The sequence below is a fragment of the Monodon monoceros genome, unplaced genomic scaffold (genome assembly GCF_005190385.1).
Source record: "Monodon monoceros isolate NGI ecotype Baffin Bay Population unplaced genomic scaffold, NGI_Narwhal_1 Super_Scaffold_21, whole genome shotgun sequence".
Taxonomy (NCBI): domain Eukaryota; kingdom Metazoa; phylum Chordata; class Mammalia; order Artiodactyla; family Monodontidae; genus Monodon; species Monodon monoceros.
Window position 1 is genome coordinate 107,115,964 of NW_021703778.1, and position 22,074 is coordinate 107,138,037.

The 22,074-nt window shown below is 34.1% G+C and overlaps 1 protein-coding gene across 5 annotated transcripts in view; it reads left to right on the forward strand.

Annotated features, from left to right (window-relative positions):
• The window catches only part of SCFD1 (sec1 family domain containing 1), a 142,663-nt gene that overhangs the window by 96,813 nt on the left and 23,776 nt on the right, over window positions 1-22,074 (forward strand). For all 5 annotated transcript variants that reach the window (XR_003795863.1, XM_029237660.1, XM_029237661.1 and 2 more), the window contains 4 exons: window positions 6,797-6,859; window positions 9,131-9,206; window positions 17,095-17,148; window positions 20,720-20,772. Coding sequence is in view for 4 of the 5 variants with exons in the window: in XM_029237660.1 (XP_029093493.1) it covers window positions 6,797-6,859; window positions 9,131-9,206; window positions 17,095-17,148; window positions 20,720-20,772 (246 nt within the window). In the remaining variant the exon portion in view is untranslated. The remainder of the gene's footprint in view (window positions 1-6,796; window positions 6,860-9,130; window positions 9,207-17,094; window positions 17,149-20,719; window positions 20,773-22,074) is intronic.

A 22,074-nucleotide genomic window follows, 5' to 3' on the forward strand; every position in this document is an offset into this window, starting at 1 on the left:
CTATTTTTATTTATTTATTTTTGCTTTTTTTTTTCTTTTTGCGGTACGCGGGCCTGTCACTGTTGTGGCCTCTCCTGTTGCGGAGCGCAGGCTCAGCGGCCATGGCTCACGCTCCTAGCCACTCCGTGGCATGTGGGATCTTCCTGGACCAGGGCACGAACCTGTGTCCCCTGCATCGGCAGGCAGACTCTCAACCACTGCGCCACCAGGGAAGCCCCTATTTTTAGTTTTTTAAAGAACCTCCATACTGTTCTCCATAGTGGCTGTATCAATTTACATTCCCACCAACAGTGCAGGAGGGTTCCCTTTTCTCCACACCCTCTCCAGCATTTATTGTTTGTAGACTTTTTGATAATGGCCATTCTAACTGGTGTGAGGTGATACCTCATTGTAGTTTTGATTTGCATTTCTCTAATAGTGATGTTGACCAGCTTTTCATGTGCTTCTGGCAATCTCTATGTCTTCTCTGGAGAAATGTCTATTTAGGTCTTATGCCCATTTTTTGATTGGGTTGTTTGTTTTTTTTAATATTGAGCTGCATGAGCTGTTTATATATTTTAGAGATTAATCCATTGTTGATTCTTTTGCAAATATTTTCTCCCATTCTGAGGGTTGTCTTTTCGTCTTGTTTGTAGTTTCCTTTGCTTTGCAAAAGCTTTTAAGTTTCATTAGGTCCCATTTTTTTATTTTTGTTTTTATTTCCATTACTCTAGGAGGTGGATCTGAAAAGATCTTGCTGTGATTTATGTCACAGAGTGTTCTTCTTCTTCCTATGTTTTCCTCTAAGAGTTTTATAGTGTCCGGTCTTACATTTAGGTCTCTAATCATTTTGAGTTTATTTTTGTGTATGGTGTTAGGGAGTGTTCTAATTTCATTATTTTACATGTAGCTGTCCATTTTTCCCAGCACCACTTATTGAAGAGACTGTCTTTTCTACATTGTATATCCTTGCCTCCTTTGTCATAGATTAGTTGACCATAGGTGCATGGGTTTACCTCTGTTTTTGTGCCAGTACCATATTGTCTTGATTACTGTAGCTTTGTAGTATAATCTGAAGTCAGGGAGTCGGATTTCTCCAGCTCCGTTTTTTTCCCTCAGGACTGCTTTGGCTATTTGGGGTCTTTTGTGTCTCCATACAAATTTTAAGATTTTTTGTTCTAGTTCTGTAAAAAATGCCACTGGTAATTTGATAGGGACTGCTTTGAATCTGTAGATTGCTTTAGGTAGTATAGTCATTTTCACAGTATTGATTATTCTAATCCAAGAACATGGTATATCTCCATCTGATTGTGTCATCTTTCATTTCTTTCATCAGTGTCTTATGGTCTTCTGAGTACAGGTCTTTTACCTCCTTAGGTAGGTTTATTCCTAGGTATTTTATTCTTTTTGTTGCAGTGGTGAATGGGATTGTTTCGTTATTTCTCTTTATGATCTTTCGTTGTTAGTGCATAGGAATGCAAGAGATTTCTGTGGATTAATTTTGTATCCTGCAACTTTACCAAATTCATTGATTAGCTCCCGTAGTTTTCTTGTGCCATCTTTAGGATTCTCTATGTATAGTATCATGTCATCTGCAAACAGTGACAGTTTTACTTCTTCTTTTCCAATTTATATTCCTTTTATTTCTTTTTCTTCTTTGATTGCCATGGCTAAAACTTCCTAAATTATTTTGAATAATAGTGGTGAGAGTGCGCACCCTTGTCTTGTTCCTGATCTTAGAGGAAATGCTTTCAGTTTCTCACCATTGAGAATGATGTTGGCTGTGGGTTTGTTATATATGGCTTTTATTATGTTGAGGTAGATTCCCTCTATGTCCACTTTCTGGAGAGTTTTTATCATAAATCAGTGTTGAATTTTGTCAAAAGCTTTTCTGCATCTCTTGAGATCATATGGTTTTTCTCCTTCAATTTCTTAATATGTTGTATCACATTGATTGATTTGCATATATTGAAGAATCCTTGCATCCTTGGAATAAATCCCACTTGACCATGGTGTATGATCCTTTTAATGTGTTGTTGGATTCTGTTTGCTAGTATTTTGTTGAGGATTCTTGTGTCTATATTCATCAGTGATATAGGTCTGTAATTCTCTTTTTTGTAGTATCTTTGTCTGGTTTTGGTATCAGGTTGATCGTGGCCTCAGAATGAGTTTGGGAGTGTTCCCTCCTCTGCAATTTTTGGAAAGTTTGAGAAGGATGGGTGTTAGCTCTTCTCTAAATGTTTGATAGAATTCCCTATGAAGCCATCTGGTCCTGGCCTTTTGTTTGTTGGAAGATTTTTAATCACAGTTTCAATTTCATTACTTGTGATTGGTCTGTTCATATTTTCTATTTCTTCCTGGTTCAGTCTTGGAAGGTTATACCTTTCTAAGAATTTGTCCATTTCTTCCAGGTTGTCCATTTTATTGTAATAGAGTTGCTTGTAGTAGTCTCTTATGATGCTTTGTATTTCTGCAGTGTCCATTGTAACTTCTCCTTTTTCATTTCTAATTTTATTGATTTGAGTCCTCTCCCTCTTTTTCTTGATGAGTGGCTAAAGGTTTATCAATTTTGTTTATCTTCTCAAACAACCAGCTTTTAGTTTTATTGATTTTTGCTCTTGTTTTCTTTGTTTCTATTTCTTTGTTTCTATTTATTTCTGCTTTGATCTTTATGATTTCTTTCCTTCTACTAACTTTGGGTTTTGTTTGTTCTTTCTCTAGTTCCTTTAAGTATAAGGTTAGATTATGTATTTGAGATTTTTCTTGTTTTTTGAGGTAGGCTTGTATTGCTATAAACTTCCCTCTTAGAACTGCTTTTGTTGCAGCCCATAGGTTTTTCATCATTGTGTTTTTGTTGTAATTTGTCTCTAGGTATTTTTTGATTTCCTTTTTGATATCTTCAGTGATCTCCTGGTTATTTAATAGCATACTGTTTAGCCTCCATGTGTTTGTGTTTTTTATGGTTTTTTCCCTGTAATTGATTTCTAATCTCATAGCATTGTGGTCAGAAAAGATGCTTTATATGATTTCAATTTTCTTATATTTACCGAGGCTTGATTTGTGACCCAAGAGGTTATCTGTCTTGTCGAATGTTCCATGTGCCCTTGAGAAGAAAGTGTAATCTGCTGTTCTGGGATGGAATGTTCTATAAATATCAATTAAATCTATCTGGTCTATTGTGTCATTTAAAGCTTGTGTTTCCTTATTAATTTTCTGTCTGGATGATCTGTCCATTGGTGTAAGTGAGCTATTAAAGTCCCCCACTATTATTGTGTTACTATCAGTTTCCTCTTTTATAGCTGTCAGCAGTTGTCTTATGTATTGAGGTGCTCCTGTGTTGGGTGCATATATATTTATAATTGTTATATCTTCTTCTTGGATTGATCCCTTGATCACTATGTAGTGTCCTTCTTCTTGTAATAGTCTTTATTTTAAAGTCTGTTTTATCTGATATGAGAATTGCTACTCCAGCTTTCTTTTGATTTCCATTTGCGTAGAATATCTTTTTCTATCCCCTCACTTTCAGTCTGTTATGTGTCCCTAGGTCTGAAGTGGGTCTCTTGTAGATAGCATATATATGGGTCTTGTTTCTGTATCCATTCAGCGAGCCTGTGTCTTTTGGTTGGAGCATTTAATCCATTCACGTTTAAGGTAGTTATCAATATGTATGTTCCTATTACCATTTTCTTAATTGTTATGGGTTTGTTTTTGTAGGTTCTTTTCTTGTGTTTCCCACTTAGAGAAGTTCCTTCAGCATTTGTTATAGAGCTGGTTTGGTGGTGCAGAATTCTCTTACCTTTTGCTTGTCTGTAAAGCTTTTGATTTCTCCTTTGAATCTGAATGAGATCCTTGCTGGGTAGAGTAATCTTGGTTGTAGGTTCTTCCCTTTCATCACTTTAAATATATCATGCTACTCCCTTCTTGCTTGTAGAGTTTCTGCTGAGAAATCAGCTGTTAACCATATGGGAGTTCTCTTGTATGTTATTTGTCATTTTTCCCTTGTTGCTTTCAATAATTTTTCTTTGTCTTTAATTTTTGTCAATTTGATTACTGTGTGTCTCGGCATGTTTCTCCTTGGGTTTATCCTGTATGGGACTCTCTGCGCTTCCTGGACTTGGGTGGCTATTTCCTTTCCCATGTTACGGAAGTTTTTGACTATAATCTCTTCAAATATTTTCTCGGGTCCTTTCTCTCTTCTTCTCCTTGTGGGACCCCTATAATACGAAAGTTGTTACGTTTAATGTTGTACCAGAGGTCTCTTAGGCTGTCTTCATTTCTTTTCATTCTTTTTTCTTTATTCTCTTCCACAGCAGTGAATTCCACCATTCTGTCTTCCAGGTCACTTATCCGTTCTTCTGACTCAGTTATTCTGCTATTGATTCCTTCTAGTGTATTTTTCATTTCAGTTATTGTGTTGTTCATCTCTGTTTGTTTTTTAATTCTTCTAGGTCTTTGTTCTTTAATTCTTCTAGGTTAAACATTTCTTGCATCTTCTTGATCTTTGCCTCCATTCTTTTCCTGAGGTCCTGGATCATCTTCACTATCATTATTCTGAATTTTTTTTCTGGAAGGTTGCCTATCTCCACTTCATTTAGTTGTTTTTCTGGGGTTTTATCTTGTTCTTTCATCTGGTACATTGTCCTCTGTGTTTTCATTTTGTCTGTCTTTCTGTGAATGTGGTTTTCATTCCACAGGCTGCAGAATTGTAGTTCTTCTTGCTTCTGCTGTCTGCCCTCTTCACTGTGTTCTTATGATAAGAAAAAAGTAGACAACAAACCTTAGTTTAACAAAAGAAACCGAAAACTGTCTTTTCTAATTTTTATAACATATACACTTAAAGATTTGGCTGTGTCGTATATGTCATTGTGTTTTACATTATGACTTATGTGGAACTCCCTAATCAAATATTTGGTGTTAAAAGAGGAAAGGCAGTCTTGGGCATCATTTTACATGGTTACAAAGTATTCAATATATAATTTCTAATTTGTAACATTCTTTCTAATTATAAGGGTTATATCAGTTTATTGAAGAAAATTTTAGGAAACTCAGAAAGGTATAAGGAAAGTAAAAATTTACCTGTAGTCTCCCCATTCAGAGTCTACCGTAAACCGTATTGTTTATCCTTCTATATGCATATTACATATTTATATTTTTAATCAGGAAATCATTGTTATAGATGCAGTTTGTATTCTAGAGTTCCAATTACTTTCATTATGCCAGTTTTTCATCGTCTTAAATACAGCTGACTCTAGAACAACTTGGGGGTTAGGGACGCCAACCCTCTGCACAGTTACAAATTGAAGTATTACTTTACAGTGGGCTGGCCCTCTGTATCCCTGGTTCCACATCCATGGATTCAACCAACCACAGATCATGTAGTACTGTAGTATTTATTGATACAAATATGAGTATAAGTGGACCTGCATAGTTCAAACCCATGTTGCTCAAGGTTCCAGCTGTAGTCTCCAATGGTAGTATTTAGTGTTTCCATGATATTCAGCCATATAAACATAATATTCTTTATTTAACTCTTTATTACTTAGAGATAGTTAGATACATATTATTTATATTTAGATATTGCTATTTCTGGTGAAAAATAAATTTTTGTTAAAGACAGAAATTCCAGCCTGCTGCTGAAAACAGCTGATTCAAATCCTCCTTTCAGAACAAAATTGTGACTTTTGTGTTTGGGATTTCTCTAATGGTATCAGCAAATTTTGTCCAGGTTGAAATAGAATATTTAAGCATTTCATCTTCGACATCTTAGTGATTCCCATTCTTTTTTTACTCTCATAATGTTTTCTTGTATTTAGGTAGGGGTTTTTTTTCCATTTACAAAAGCATTTGAAATGATAAGGAATTATAAAAGAATATTGATTCACATAAAAATGTTTATGGCATGCTATTATTAAAATGTTATAGAACAGTATGTACAATATGATACTAATTTTGTTTTTAAAGTATATATGTGGTATATGCATATGTTCAAAGATTAGAAGAATATATGCCGAAATCCTAACAGTGGTTACTTCTTAGTGGTAGGGTTCTTCTGGGAGCATTCTGTTTTCTGGATTCTCTACAGTGAACATATTCCCAGAAGGAAAATATTTTTTAAAACATAGCTAAGTGCCATATTTTTGCAGAGCCATCAAGAATTCTATAGTTTAGTTAAAGACATTCTAGACATTCATTTAGAAAGATTTGAAAATAAATGACTATATGCAATTCAGTATAAAAGTGTATATGTAACTAAAAGGTAATATCATTGAGTAGTAGAATTAGAATAGTGTTAATGAAGAAAGTGGTGGTTTTGAGCTGAATCTTAAAAGGAAATGTACAGTTTTTTATTGGAGAAGACAGTGAGTTTATACCCTCAAAGGACAGCATCCCAAAGACATGTGTCTGGGAATGAGAGAGTAAAGAATGTGGAGAATAGTAAAGAGGCTAAACTTAATCAGTATGTGATTGTTCTTTTAAAACAAAGTCTCTGTTTCATGTTAATGATCAGATATTTAAAAAAGAAAAGAGAAATCCTGAAGTTTGGGGAACTAATGCATTTGTGTTTTTTAAAGAATTTCACTGTTTTAGTACCAGTTGCTCTCTACTTGAACATTATTTTTCATGGTTACAAATTATATAGTCAATGTTTGTATAATTGTTTCAGTGTTAATTTTACTGAAACACTGTATTAATTGAAAAATTTCTTTTCAGAAACTGCATAGTAAAACTTATGGTTAGTCAGTAGATATTTTAATGCCATGATACTAAATGTTAGCTCAAATAATCAGTGTTTAAACACAACTTTCTTATGTCATAGGGCTTTTGCCAAGATGGCTTCAGCTCCTACCAGCTATGGCAACACTACCACTAAACCAATGGGGTAAGTATTTTTAATAATTCTGATTGAATAAGTCTGGTACTCCAGACCGTAATTGGACTTTTGTGCCTTAAAAACACAGTGTGACACTTTGGATACAGAAAGTTTTCATTGTGATACAGAAGAAATGTCAGCATGCCTTTGGCTTTCATACGTAGTTTAAATTCTGTATTTTACCTGGTATGGCTTTGTATGCTTCCTTGTTCTTAAAACATCATGTTTGGGCTTCCCTGGTGGCACAGTGGTTGAGCTTCTGCCTGCCGATGCACGGGACATGGGTTCGTGCCCTGGTCCGGGAAGGTCCCACATGCCGCGGAGTGGCTAGGCCCGTGAGCCATGGCCGCTGAGCCTGCGTGTCCGGAGCCTGTGCTCCGCAACGGGAGAGGCCACAACAGTGAGAGGCCCACGTACCGCCAAAAAAAAAAAAAAAAAAAAAAAAAATTATGTTTTTCATTTTCAGAAGATACATGAAGTTTAAAAACTGTTTTTATATCAATGTTGATAATATAGACTTGAAGCTAGACGCTCAAGACCTAGCTTCAAGATGGAACTAGGCATACTGCTAAATGATAGAGAGGAAATCCTCAGGGCTGGGTATGACTTCTGACTTCAGAAAATCCTGTACAGTATGTGTGGTTTTCAGAGGAGCTGAACAAAGTGATTCTAACTGCTCTTTTCCATACCATACTAGCTTCAAATTCCTAGCTTATTTTTTGGAGCTTAGAACAAAAGCATGAAACTGGAGGAAAACCGGTTTACCTACCCCGAGCTGCCAGTTTTAATGAAACAGTTTCCAAAAAGTAAAAGTACTTGGCCTAAGGCAGGGCCTTGTAAGCGCTTGGCAAAATGAATCCATTTGGCCTCACCTTCAGACAGTGCTGTGCAGGTGAGCCCACTAACTCCCTGAGAGTTACCTGATACCTGGGAATTGCCTCAGAACTGTCCACTCCAACAGAGATTACTTTCTTTTGTTTTTGTTAAAGAAATGATTTCCATCCTGTCCATCTCTTCATTTCAGAGGGGAGTAGGACAAGATAGGAAAAATGAAAATATATTTGGAAAATTACTCTCATGCATTTAATGAAACAGACTTTCCAGTTCTTTGTCTTAAAATCTTGCTGAATCTTAAAAGCCTATTAGATTTCTTATGGATTTTGTAGTTGAGGATTTTAATAAAATGTGTTATAAGAAAACCTTGGATGATTTGAAGGCTTTCCCTAGCCTTCTTTTTTTTTTAATTAATTTTTATTGGAATATAGTGCTTTACAATGTGTTAGTTTCTGCTGTGCAGCAAAGTGAATCAACTATACATATATCCTCTCTTTTTTGGATCTCCTTCCAATTTAGATCACCACACAGCATTGAGTAGAGTTCCCTGTGCTAAACAGTAGGTTCTCTTTAGTTATCTCCCTAGCCTTCTAATATCAAAATGCAAGATTACCATTCTGTCCCACAAAGCATCCTTTGATTCCATGTGAGAGACTTTTTGAACCACAAATATAAAACCAATATGGCAAGTCATTTGTGTTATTTTTGTTGTTAAAAATTCAGACACTAAACAGTCTTCTGAGTTGAGGTAGAATTCATCAAGTATGTTGTGCTTCACATTTTTATATGATAGGTTTTGTATATGAGGGGAGAAAGTATACAATTGCAGGATTAGGTCTAGCAGCTATGATATAGAGAACACAGTAACTTTTGACCTATTCGTAATACTTATAGACATATATGTTTTGAATATGTCAGTGTGCTTTGAACTCCTAAAGTGAGTCATCTGAATTACTATCTTTTTTTTAATTGAAGTATCGTTGATTTACAATGTTGTGTTAATTTTTTCTGTACAGCAAAGTGATTCAGTTATACATACATAAACATTTTTTAATATTCTAGATTACTGTCTTTAATTTATTGTTTTAACATTAAGACAATCAGGAAAGCAAGGAATTCTCTTCAGTTAATAATTTGCTTAAATACTATAGCTAAGGCTTAGCAATTAAAATGTTTATATTGAGGGCAGCTCTCAATTTTTATATTTTATTAATATCGACTAGTCAGAAAGTTTTATTACTATTTTATTGTTAAATAAAATTGTGGCAGTGATGTCCATGGAAGCAGAAATTCTCAGGTCACTTCTGTTCAGGTCACTTCTGTTTAGTAAAAACAAAGGTGGTAGGCACAGAGAGCATCAGCATATATTGTGTAATCAGACAAGTATTTTGTCTGTAACTGGAGAGATAATTTGTACTTAGTGCAGTCCTCTTCTTTTGCACCTAGTCTCTTATCACGAGTCATGAATACAGGATCACAATTTGTGATGGAAGGAGTGAAGAACCTGGTATTGAAACAGCAAGTAAGTACAATTGTTAGAAAACACACTGGTAACTTTTGAATATAAATGTTGGCAGGTTGATTGCTCAGATAGAGCAGCTTCTACATATATTCAAGTACAAATATTAGGAATAAAATAAAATCAAGGGGTCCTTTACTGGTATATTTAAGGATGTGAGGGTGTTTTACAGGTATAGTTCACAACTCTGTAATTTTATGCTTTTTTTTTTTTTAATTTGCTAATTGGACTTTACTGACATTTTGATTTCCTTTAACTATTATCAGGTTTGTGAAAGTATATTAATTGAAAATAAATGAACTTAACCTTAGAATAATGAACTGTTACAAAAATGCATATCATTTAAGTTTTAACATATATTAGGAGAATATTAATAAACTAATAGCCTTAATAGTTTAAAAGCCTGTGTAAATTAAAATAAAAATATTTTAAGGAGAATATATGTTTTGAAATAATGTAACTATAGCTTGATTTTATACTTCATTTTGGAATAACAGTCTTAAACATAAGACTTTTTTTAATGACTTTTGTATTTTTGTTGTTTTCCTGTTATTCTTATATATCGATATTTCTGCTTCAGAGTCATCATTAATTGATTTGGTTTCAAACTGGACTTGTTTTTAACTTTTTGTTATGGAAATTTTCAAATACACGTTAGTATGTCAAATACTCCTGAGCCCTTCACCAAGCTTCAATACTCAACATCGTGCCATTCTTGTTTCATCTTCCCCACTTATATTTTTTTATTTGATTTATTTTTAACTGGGATATTTTAAGGCAAATCTGAGATATAATATTTCACACATAAATACTACAGTTTGTAGTGAGAAGGATTTTAAAGGCCAAATTAAGAAAAGAAACAGAGTTAATTATCTGTTATTCAGATCTGAATATTAAGTGTTTACTTACTTGTTTTCAGAATAAACTAGATCTTTTGTTTCTCTGAACTTCTTCCACACTTTTTATCTTTCTTATGATGTTTACCTGTGGTATTTTGTATTAACATTATTTATATTTTACTTTTTTTTCCAGTTTTATTGAGATACAATTGATATATATTGTTTTACTTATTGATGGCAAAGAATTTTTTCCCCCATCTTTGAATTTTCCATAGCAGTTTGCAGAAAGTAGGTATTCAATTTTTGTTTGAATAAGTGAATAAGATTTTATTGTAAAAAAACATGTAGTGTTAATAAAGAACAGTGAAAAATCCTAATTTGCTGTCTTTAACTAAAAGGCTGATTACTTCCTAGCTTTCCTTCAGAGAGAGTCCAGATTGCTTTATTTCCTAAGTACTTGGGAAGACTTTTTAGCTTCATTATCACTCTTAGGAATTATTTTCAGTCCTTCCCATTCTGTCTCTCTTCTGGTAAGAGGCTACTACTAAATACTTAATCCACTTTTTTACTGGTTCACAGTACTTCCCTGAGTCAGTTTATCTTTACTCTCTTAGACTACTGAAGGTGAAGAGACATAAAAATAGGAGGTTGGGCACATTAGTGACCAACATACTGTACTTACAGTTTAACCTAGCACCTATTAAAGAAAAAATTACTCATGACACTCATTAAAGTACAGTAAGGCAGACTTTTCAGGGGGACCATTGAGAAAGATGTTGGGACCATCACAATGGAGTTTTGAAGTCTGGGAGAGAGATTGGGCTTAAGTACAAATACAAAAGTGGGAATTTATAGCCAAGGAGCAGGGTGTAGGGAATCAGTGGTTGGAAAATTACCAAGAGGAAATATCAGGGATAAAGGGGGATCCTGGCTAAACCAACCTAACAGGATTCTTGCTGAAGGCAGGCTAGTGTGATTGGACATCACCTGGGAAGTGGTAGAAGATGAGGAACCCGATGAGATACCGAGGGTGGTTAGATACTGAGGATGGAGGTGCTGGCTATAAACTCACTTTAGCAGGATTTTTCTAAAATTGGACAATGCAGAGATGGACACAGAAGTCCACAGGTCGAGGCCCAGTTGAAAAAGTTCAAAGAGCCTGAGTAGAATCTCGTCTAGGAGAGAATCTTTGTCATAGCACTCTATTGATTATCAACTATGGACAAGATGATTTCATATGTGAGACAAAGGGGGAACCACCAGTTTCTAAGACTACGTCTGCCTTTTGCTAGATAGACTGGCTATTGTATAACTACGTATAGTTAAATTTAGTTTTAAGGAAAAGTACATATTTTACTTAACATGTCACTGTTAGAAGGAAATCCCAGTAGTAAGATTCCCTAAACAAAGGAATCCTTGTCACAAATAACTGATAGCATTGAGCAATTACAGGCTTTAATCTTTATTTATTTATGACTGCGTTGGGTCTCCGTTGCTGCGTGCAGGCTTTCTCTAGTTGTGGCGAGCAGGGGCTACTCTTCGTTGTGGTGCGCGGGCTCCTCATTGCGGTGACTTCTCTTTGTTGCAGAGCACGGGCTCTAGGCACACGGGCTTCAGTAGTCGTGGCACATGGGCTCAGTAGTTGTGGCACACAGGCCCTAGAGCACAGGCCCAGTAGTTGTGGCGCATGGACTTAGTTGCTCCACGGCATGTGGGATCTTCCCGGACCAGAGCTCGAACCCATGTCCCCTGCATTAGCAGGCGGATTCTTAACCACTGTGCCACCAGGGAAGTCCTTGTAATCTTTTAAATGATCAAATTTACTTTTTGAACTTATTACCTTAGCATCACATGATATACATCCCCAAATGATGCCTGTAAGAAGGGTCTAAAGTGATCGACTAAAATATTTTACTGTGCTAACACAACAGTGTGTTTTATTTAAAGTTAAGTTTATAAAATATAAAAACAGATTATCCTCTGTGACCTCAAATCCTTTTGCTTTTCTTAACATTGCAAATAACATACTGCTTTGATATAGCCAGTTTCTCACTTACAGAAGTAAAATTTGAAATGACTGGTGGTTACCTCTTTCTATATCACATTTCTATCACCACTGCTAAGAGAGCCAGGCCAGTTTTTTAAATAGATGTTAATAAGACTTTTTAGGAAATATTTATTGATTTGGGGGACACTGGTTATTGATTGGGGTATAGTGGTTCATTATATATTGTGAAGTAAAAATAAAAGTCATTATAAAACAGTAAATTCAATATGGTCTTTTTGTTTTTGTTTAAAAAAAGAAAAAAATAGAAGATACTCAAGGATATATAACTAGGTTTTAAATGTTAGTTTTTCTAGGTGAGAGTGTTCACCTCTGATTAATTCCATATGATAAATTATTAGTCTTCAATTATGGAATCAAAACAGTGAACATTTCTAATTGCTCTTAGTAAATGTTACCAAATTGCTGTCCAGAAAAGTTGTACCAATTTGCAGTGATTTACAGCACCTGTTTCTCTATATCCCGCCCAGACTTGGACCTGTGTGTATGTGTATGTGTGTAATCTTTGTAAATTTAATACTTTTAAAAAGTCTCTTGTTCTGGAAATATTTAAACTCATAGAAAGCCATTTTTAAAGTTACACAGTCCTAACATTCTAAAATTTAGAGGAACTGCTACAGGTAGATACAGGGCAGGTTGGGAACTGAAAAAAATGTCAGAGAAGAGACTGGAAAAGATGAATTATTTGTTTCACACTTGTAAAATTCTGTTTAATTCATGCCTCTTAAGTCTCTAAGTATTTGTTTCGATTTTTTATCTGAATAAACATTTTAAGCTATAAAAACATTAGATAGAATAGGATGTCTTGTCATGTCCAGTTTTCTAGGTCACTTTTAAGAGCCTTTTATACTTTTTTGTTTCTTGGGCAGCATAAGTTTTATGTATCACAAGTATTAACTATCACATAAAACCGTTTGAATGATATTCGCAGATTTGAAATATACTTATGTGAGGATAATTGTACAAGAACGTGATGATGAATAACGTAGTACTATGTTGCATAATTTAAAAGTCTTCTATTTCACTTTCTTTGGCTTGTTTGCTTAAATAATCACTCTTTTAAAAATGAATTAACAACAAATAAATTGCAAGCCGTGGAATTCAGTAGATTAAAAAAGACTTAAAAGATATATCACCTAATTGCAATGTATAGCCCTTATTAACATTATAATTTGAACAGTGAAACTGTAAGAAATAAATTTATGGAGCAGGAAAATTTTGATACTGACTAGATATTGAGCTGTATTAAAAATATTTGCTGATTATTTTAGGTGCGATAGTAGTGTTATAGGGTTTTTTTTTTCTTTTAGGAGTTCTTACATTGTGGAGATATATATACTGAAATATTTATTGCTAAAATGATTTGATACTGGGAACTTGTTTTAAAACAGCCTAGGGAGTGGGGAGTGAGAGTATAGATAAAATAAGAATTTGCCATGAGTTGATAATTGTTGAACCTGAATGATGGAAATTGATGTGTTTTATTGGGTCCAGGTAATCCTGTTTCTTGATTTTATTGCCATTAATATGCTATGGTTTTGGGAAAAAATACCACTTTATATATTTTATTCTTTCCTCATCTGTAAGATGTGGGTGTTGGATTCACTCTGTAGATCCCTTCTGATTTATAATTTTTAAATTTTGGAAATAGATGATCCATCCTATCCCCTTCCTCCTATCTACTTCACTGACAACTTTCCAATATCCGCATACTCCGTCTTATTCTTTACTTGGCTAATACAGTCTTCCAGATAAGTGTTCTCTTCAAGAAGGTACACATACTGCTTTTCATTCTTCAGGACTTTGATAATCAAGACAGCAGCGACTCTTGTCCCAACTTCACTGCCTAGTTCATCATCAGAGTATCATCCCAAATCCAAGGCTACCCGGAATGGGGCAGGGGCGGCGGGGGGGGGGGGGGGGGGAGTTGGAAATAGTCACCATAGACCAGATGGCAATACAGGGCAACAAGTGGCTAATCCTAGGAGAATTAGAGGGGAAAAATGTTTTTAACTGTTTTGGATATAGGGCTGTATTATGTTTTTTAGATTGTCTGTTTTTTAATTTCTTTGCATATTTTATTTTAATTTTGTTTTTAAGCAATTATGCCATCAGAGACAAAAATTAACATTGTTTTTATTTAAACTTTTCCAGTGACTAAAATCATAAAACATGACTATGGTCATAAAACTATTAAGGATTTTTAGAAATTAATTTCTCACTGTATTTTTTTTCTCCCAGTAATATTTCTAGTTCATATATTTGAAATTTGAACATCTTGGAAATAGTGATCCTTAATTTAGGATATTCACATGTATGGGATTCTGTCTCTCAAATCTAAATAGATATAGAGGCTTTCTACTAATAAAAATTTAGTTAGTAACCTAGACAATAATATTTTTCATTTTATTTCTGAAACAGTTTCTAAAAACAATGAAATATATGCTTGGGAATTTTTAAAATAATGGGCTTTCATTTGATTAAATTTCATTTATACCTCTGTTATTGAGGTACACAATTTTTTTGTGTCTTTAAAGATGAGTGAACAGACCATTTGTTGAGCGAAGAAAATTGTATGGTTTTGTTCTGCTGTTTTCTCTCTGTTAGCTGCCACAGTTCAGTTTTTTCAATTAGTAGAACTTAGTTATCTTAGATATAAATTATTATCAATATAAAATTCATTTTAAAATGATTAAGTTTTCATATAGGCCAGATAGAGCATTAGTTGATGACAGAGCTCTCAGAAGTTGTTTCCTGAAGTACTCTTTCTTAGGCCTTTAAAGACATTATGTATTTCCTTTATCATTCTCTACACTGCAAGTTTTCCTTAATGTGTGACAGTGTGTGAATTATTGTGTGGTGTGGCAGTGGTAGATGACTCTTTTGGTGTTATCTGTTTGTAAAGACCAAACAAAAACATAAAGAATCGTCTCTGGGCTCTTAAACTTCTGAACTGTGCTGCTAGAAAGAAATTTTTCTTGTGTTATTTAATGACCTATTCACTAGCAGGCTTATCTTCAGATACAGCAGAGATATGAAATGCCAAGTAAAATTTAACTGTACCTTTTAGAAAAATCTTACTTTTATACTAAATGAAATATTCAAATTTCCAGTTATTTTCACAAATACAATAAAAGTAATATGACTCATATGGCTTTATCAATTATATAAAATCTTTTCTGAACTTTTCTCCATTGCACATATCTAATACCATAGTACAATTCAGAGAGCTAAACGGAGAATTCAAAGTAAATAGAGGGGCTTCCCTGGTGGCGCAGTGGTTTAGAGTCCGCCTGCTGATGCTAGGGGATACGGGTTCGTGCCCCGGTCCGGAAAGATCCCACATGCCGCGGAGCGGCTAGGCCCATGAGCCATGGCCGCTGAGCCTGCGCGTCCGGAGCCTGTGCTCCGCAACGGGAGAGGCCACAACAGTGAGAGGGCCGCGTACCACAAAAAAAAAAAAAAAACGTAAATAGAGAAATGGATACAAAATTAATTTTAGTAAAATGTTATAATTTATAATGTTGCCTTGCTCCAGAATTCTTTTTATTGTTCCTGTTATGTTGCAAAGTACTTCATCTTTTGTTAGTGTTACTTAGAACAAATTTGTAACTGTAGTTTTTTCTTTTGAAAGCATTTTTATAGATTTAAATCTGTACCCAGTTATTCTTTAGAGAAAGTTATGGTTTAGACTTACATTCTTAAGTGAACAAACTCAAGTTTATTTGAAACAAAACTTAAAAGGTAAAATTTTGAGCTCTCTTTTTCAAATTCTAAATAGAATTCAGGAAGTACATTCAGTCAGCTTGAACATTTGGTGCTTGTGTTTATATTAAGAAGTTCCTGGCCAACAAAAATATCAGAGAATAATGAAATAGCTTTAATTTTACTTGCCTAAGATTATCTTGAAAGATTTTTACTTGCCAATCTAGAGAAAGGAAAAGGAAAAAGAAATGCGTATTTTCTGCCTGGGCAAAGCAGCATTTTCCTTAGTGATGGTCCATTTTAGTAACAATAAAATGTTTTATGACCTACAGAAAGTAAAACTTGTAAAATAGTAATGTGTTATCTACAGTTATTTAAATAATGAGATTTAATGTTGCCTCTGTTGTATGAAATCTCTAAGATACAAAACTATTCTTTCCAGAATATTCTGTACAGTTCACAAAGGAAATATCAGTTCAAAGTGGGCAGAATACCATCCCAGTAGGAAGGTACTTTGAATAGGCATAATAGTCACTTAGTAAATTTTCTGTACCCAATGTGTTGTTATGTTCAAAATAATGGTTAAAATGGTCAGATTGAAACATAGCAATAGTATTTCATATCCCCATGCATGTAAGCATGTCAAGGGGCAATCTTCTGTCAACACCAGTGTTATACATTTTATGTTCAAAGTGGAATGTGTTTTGTAAGAAGATAATATAGTATGTCATTGAAAATTTGGAATTTATCCCAGGCAAAATTAAAGCGGTCAATAAAGTTGTGTGTGCATCCATTTCCCCATTTTTTCAAAGAACACAAGTATCTTATTGGCTAGAAGAATATACATTAGAAATGAAAAAACTCTGTTAGGTCATTTAATCTCATATATTTCTGCAAACTTAAAGTACTATTTTTTAAATAAACAAATCTGCAGAAAGGAAATGAAAAAAAGGGGGTGGGGATTCTTAATTAAAAGCTTACAATTACGGGTGTTAAAAAGCAGACATCCAACAAAGTAAAAAGCCCAAATATGTATTTGTACTAAAACCTGGATACACCTACACATTTTTAAAAATTACGTTTTTTCTATGGAACCTTGAATAATGCCAAGGGTATTTACAACTATGACACCATTCGCAGAATACTTAATCTTAGAATGTGTTTAATTGAAAGGTAAGCATACTGAACTATAGAATGATTAGGTTGTTTTGCTACTAGAGAAGAATTTTGGTTTGTTATTTCTTCTGTTATTTAACAAAATACTCACTGATCTCTTCCACAGAATCTACCTGTTACTCGTATTTTAGACAATCTCATGGAGATGAAGTCAAACCCTGTGAGTAACATATAACACTGTACTTGTAAGTTCTTGAACATACCAGACTATATACAAAAAGTGATAAACTCAGAGTTTGTTGTGGGCTTAATCACAGCAGACTACATGCTGGAAAGGAAAGAGTCCATGTTCTCAAACAGCCTTTTTTAACCATTATCACAGATAAATGGGAATTGGTTTCTCAGCTGCTACATCACTCTGGCCAGCTTTCATCCAAAGTAAATGTAGATTATATCCTATATATGTCCTAAGGAGCAAGTTTCTATAAATAAAAAAGAACTAGTGAGCATCAGTTGGTGTACTATAAAGAGTACCAGATCAGTTTAATTTTATGAAATTAAATTAGGAGAGGAGTGCATAGTAAAAATTTTAAGTGCATGTATTCAGATGGCACCAAGTTCTTTGGGGCTGAAAGGTAAATTGAGAGAGAAATTGTTTGATGAAGAGATAAATGGGTAAATAAATACGAGCATTTACTTAAAGAATGGGTTTTCAAGCTATCTGTTTATAATTCAAGAAAGGAATGTAAAAATCATCACAATCTGTTTCATAAAAGAGCCCATCCTGTTACTGTGGCAACTAGAAATAGAGTGGTTATCTGGAATAGAGAAAAGCCGCATGATCAAAACCCTCATTTGGGCTGATCTGGATCACTATAGACTTGGCATCAAGACTTAGGATACCAGGCTGAGAGAGAGAGTGAGAACAGAATCTTCAGTTAAATATGTCATTATTTTGTAATTGTTAAAACATTATTATAACATTAAAGGAAATTAACAAAAACAAATTTAAAAATCTGTCCATGTGAAAACAAAGATATAGTGTTATAAAAAAGCCCAAAAAGGGGCAATTACAGTTATGAAAGGAATGAGAGAATTGTCTATAATGATAAGCTAAAAAGGATTGGATTCTTCTATCTGGGAATCAATATAGAGAAAGTGGTATACAATGTAGTAAAAATAGATTTATTACTACATCCTAGAATATATGAAGAAGGAATGCTTCTTGAAAAGCCTGAGAGAAGTATGATTTATGATTAATTGTCTTATAGACTACTACTTCATAATAGGCAGTAAATTTCTGGAAGATATTATCCCAAACAATAATAAAGATTAAAAATATAAACAAATGCAAAACTTTAGACACCATATCCACAAGGGGTTAGTCAAGTTCAGGATATTTTGTTGCTGTCCCTAATCTCGAAGTCGAGATGATGGATAAGGACAATAATAATGATAATAGCTAACATTTATTGTGCATTTCTTTAGCCAGGAACCAGTCAAAACATTTTTCATATAGCTCATTTAATCCTCATTCGAACCTTCTAAGAAAAATACAATTTTTTTAAATTTTTCTCATTTTATAGACGAAGAAACTGTGGCACAATTAACTTGCCCAAGGACACACAGCTAATAAATGGCAGAGCTGAACAGGCCACATTTTCCACCACTGTGCTATATTGATTAGGGCAAGAGCCATGCCCTTTGTAGAATCATAGAACTTTAGAGTTTAATGAAACTGTAGAATCTTAACTGTGAAGGAGAGGAAACCAAGAGATATTGTGACGTTTCCCAAGGCACACTATTTTTAATAACAGAATTGGAACCAAAAACCCACTACTTCTGAATTCCTGCCTACTACTCATTCCAACATATACACACCTTCCACATATCTGTCATAGACATACAGATGGCTAAATTATGGGTCTTATTCAGATGTTTCTCCAAGTTCTGTAAGTTCATTTATCAGTTCTATTGACTTTGACTTTATAACTGAAGGCACATTACTACAGATATTTTTTAATTAATTAGAAAAAGTTAAATTTTTCAGCTTTGAAAGCATTTTTTCATCCATCTGCTGGATGAGACAGATGCCTGCTCCCTCTCTTATCCCTGTCTTTTTCCCATATTGACAAATTGATTTGGAGGCTTTGAAGAGATTAACAAAGTGTACTAAGTTAGACCTGACTAGTCATCTTGAATATATCGTATCTCAAAGGCTTTAAAATGCTATAAACTAATTCTAGATGAATTCTTATCACTAACGTTTATTAAGTGTTCTTTGATTTGTCTTGATTGGATATAATGAAAGAAAGGGATTAGGCAAGATATCAGGTAAATTTCATCTTCCCTTGTACATCTGGCTAGTAGTAGTTTCCTAGAGCAAAGTGTTGAAGGATTATGGCACTGCCTTTGGGTTCAGGGAGAGTTCTGTGATTGATTAGCATCGTCCACCATTGAATGCAGGACTAGGTAGTGGCAACAATGCATGGTTTGTCATTGATCACGTTTGGGTAGGTTCATCCAGAAAAGAACCAGATAACATTTCAGAAAAGAATGAGTTCCTTTGGCTGATTGTACCATGGAGGGCAAAGGAGGCAGAGATTAGGAAGTGACTACATTATAAACAGTAAAGCAGTACTTTCCAGCTCCTTTAATATCAAGAAGCTAGTTTCCAATATAGTATGGAGGTCAGCAACCCCTTATCCACAACTTCTGAAGTCCAAAGAGTTCTGAAAACTAAGAGATTTTATATAACTCATTTGGTGGCAAAACCTAACCTTAACTCAAGTTGAGGTTCTTCGTACTTTTGATTTATCCTACTTTATGTTAATATTCATCTATTTAGCTCCAGAAATATTAACGTGTTAGATGATGGGGTGCTGCCCTCTAGGAATATTATATTATATATAGTTTATGCATGATATTATCTATATGCAATTTTTTAAATTCAAAATTCCAAAATACATCTAACTGCAGAGGTTTCAATTATGAGAGATTGTGAACCTGTTTTAGGTATTCTGGACATTCAGTAAAATCATAGACATATAATAATAATATAATAAATTCTAAAAGCAAGAATATTTAAGTACATTAGGTTATAAAACAGGTATATTATTTTTCTTAGTTACTTTTTTTTGAAGTATAGTTGATTTTACAGTGTTGTGTTAGTTTCAGGTATACAGCAAAGTGATTCAGTTATATATATATATTCTTTTTCAGATTCTTTTCCCTTATAGATTATTGCAGAATATTGAATATAGTTCCCTGTGCTATACAGTAGGTCCTTGTTGGTTATCTATTTTATATATAGTAGTATTCTTTTGTTAATCCTAAACTCCTAATTTATCCCTCCGCCCCTTCCCCCCCTTGGTAACCATAAATTTGTTTTCTATGTCAAAACAGGTATATATTTTGAGAAGCAATACGCATAGTGGTTAAGAACTGGGGCATTGAAACTAGACTACCTGGGTTCAAATCCTGGAGTTCCCACACTTACTTGTCATGTGACTTTAGGAAAGTTAAAATAACTTCTCTGTACCCCAACTTGCCCATCTGAAAAATAGGGATAATAATAACTACCTCATAGGTGATAGGGGATTATGTAATTTTACTTAGAACAACGTTTAACACATAGTAATTGCTCGGTAAATGTTGATGGTGGTTACCCACTCTACCAAATTAATAGATTCATTAGTAGATTCATCAGGTATTCTTAAAATAAGCCAAACTTGAACTTTCTAAAGAAAAATTCCATAGTCATGGTAAAGTTCTCTTTTTTTTTTTAATAGGAAACTGATGACTATAGATATTTTGATCCCAAAATGCTGCGGGGCAATGACAGGTAAGCAGCTCGTGTCTTGTATAATTTGTTGTAGGTTTCCCCACCCCCACCAAGAACGGAAATAACTTTACTGATTTTTTGTTATAAATCAGTAACTGCTTATTATTAAAAATTCAAACTATATAGAAAACTGGTAAGTAAACAGTATGTATAATCTCTTTACCCAGAAGTAATCACTGGTAATTATACCTAACACTTTGATGCTTTTCCTTCCAAGTGTAACATGCAAAAAAATACATTTAGATGTTTGTTGTTTTTAATGAAATGATGAGGGTATTACATACTGTGTGTGGGTGAAGAGAATTTGGATAATCTGTGTGTTTTTAAATGAATATTCTTATTGACCAAATGAAAAGATGGGAGCTTTATGTTGGATACCAGTTGTTTGCTTTTTATTTAACTGGTCCATAAAATCTAAGCCCCTGGGAATCATTGCTGTGAATACTTCCTTATAGCAATGAAACATTCTGCAAATAATTTATATACTTTATGACAAACATGGTATGGTAAGGTATTTGTTAACTTTATTTTGGATATTATTTTTTAAGATTTAATCCATGGTGGTATGAAGAATAGCCTACAAGATACAGAAAAAGAATAGGCAGAATTAGGAGGGAAAAACCTTCCTGGAGGGATGGTCTTTAGCACCAAAACTTGGGTGAAGCTTCTTTATTGCCTATACCCTATGTTTGGGATCTTTAGAACTTTGTCTTTGCTCTATCCCAAGCTTTCACATCTTTGTAGGTAGTCAGAACAGATAATCTAGTCACTAGAAAGTTGATTATTAGATTGTTTTGGTAACCTAAAAGATTCTTTTTTGTGAACTTATCAGAAGCACTACCAAAGTTACAAAAGAAGCTGCTGGTAGCAACTGCAGCTGGCAAGAAAGAATTTGACAAAGAATAAATTATAGAAGGGAGAGAATGAGGAGTGACAACTAATGGGTATGGGGCTTCTTTGGCGGGTGATTAAAATGTTCTGAAATTAGACAGTGGTGATGGTTGTACAACTCTGCAAATATTCTAAAAACCAGATTGTACACTTCAAAATGGTGGATTTGCAACTCTTGATGTTCTCGAGCTTACAATTTTTCCTTCCTTGTATTTGCATCAGTAGATATATTTTGCATTTTAGAAACTTCTGAGAAATTCTTTTAATCTTCCCTATAGTTTATGCATGATAATGAGGAGGAATATTAGCATTGATAAGACAGTGAAACACAGTTTCATTTTTTAATAGACTCAGCCTTCTCTTGAGCTGTCTCATCACAATTAGATCTCGGTTTTTTAATAACTAGTAATG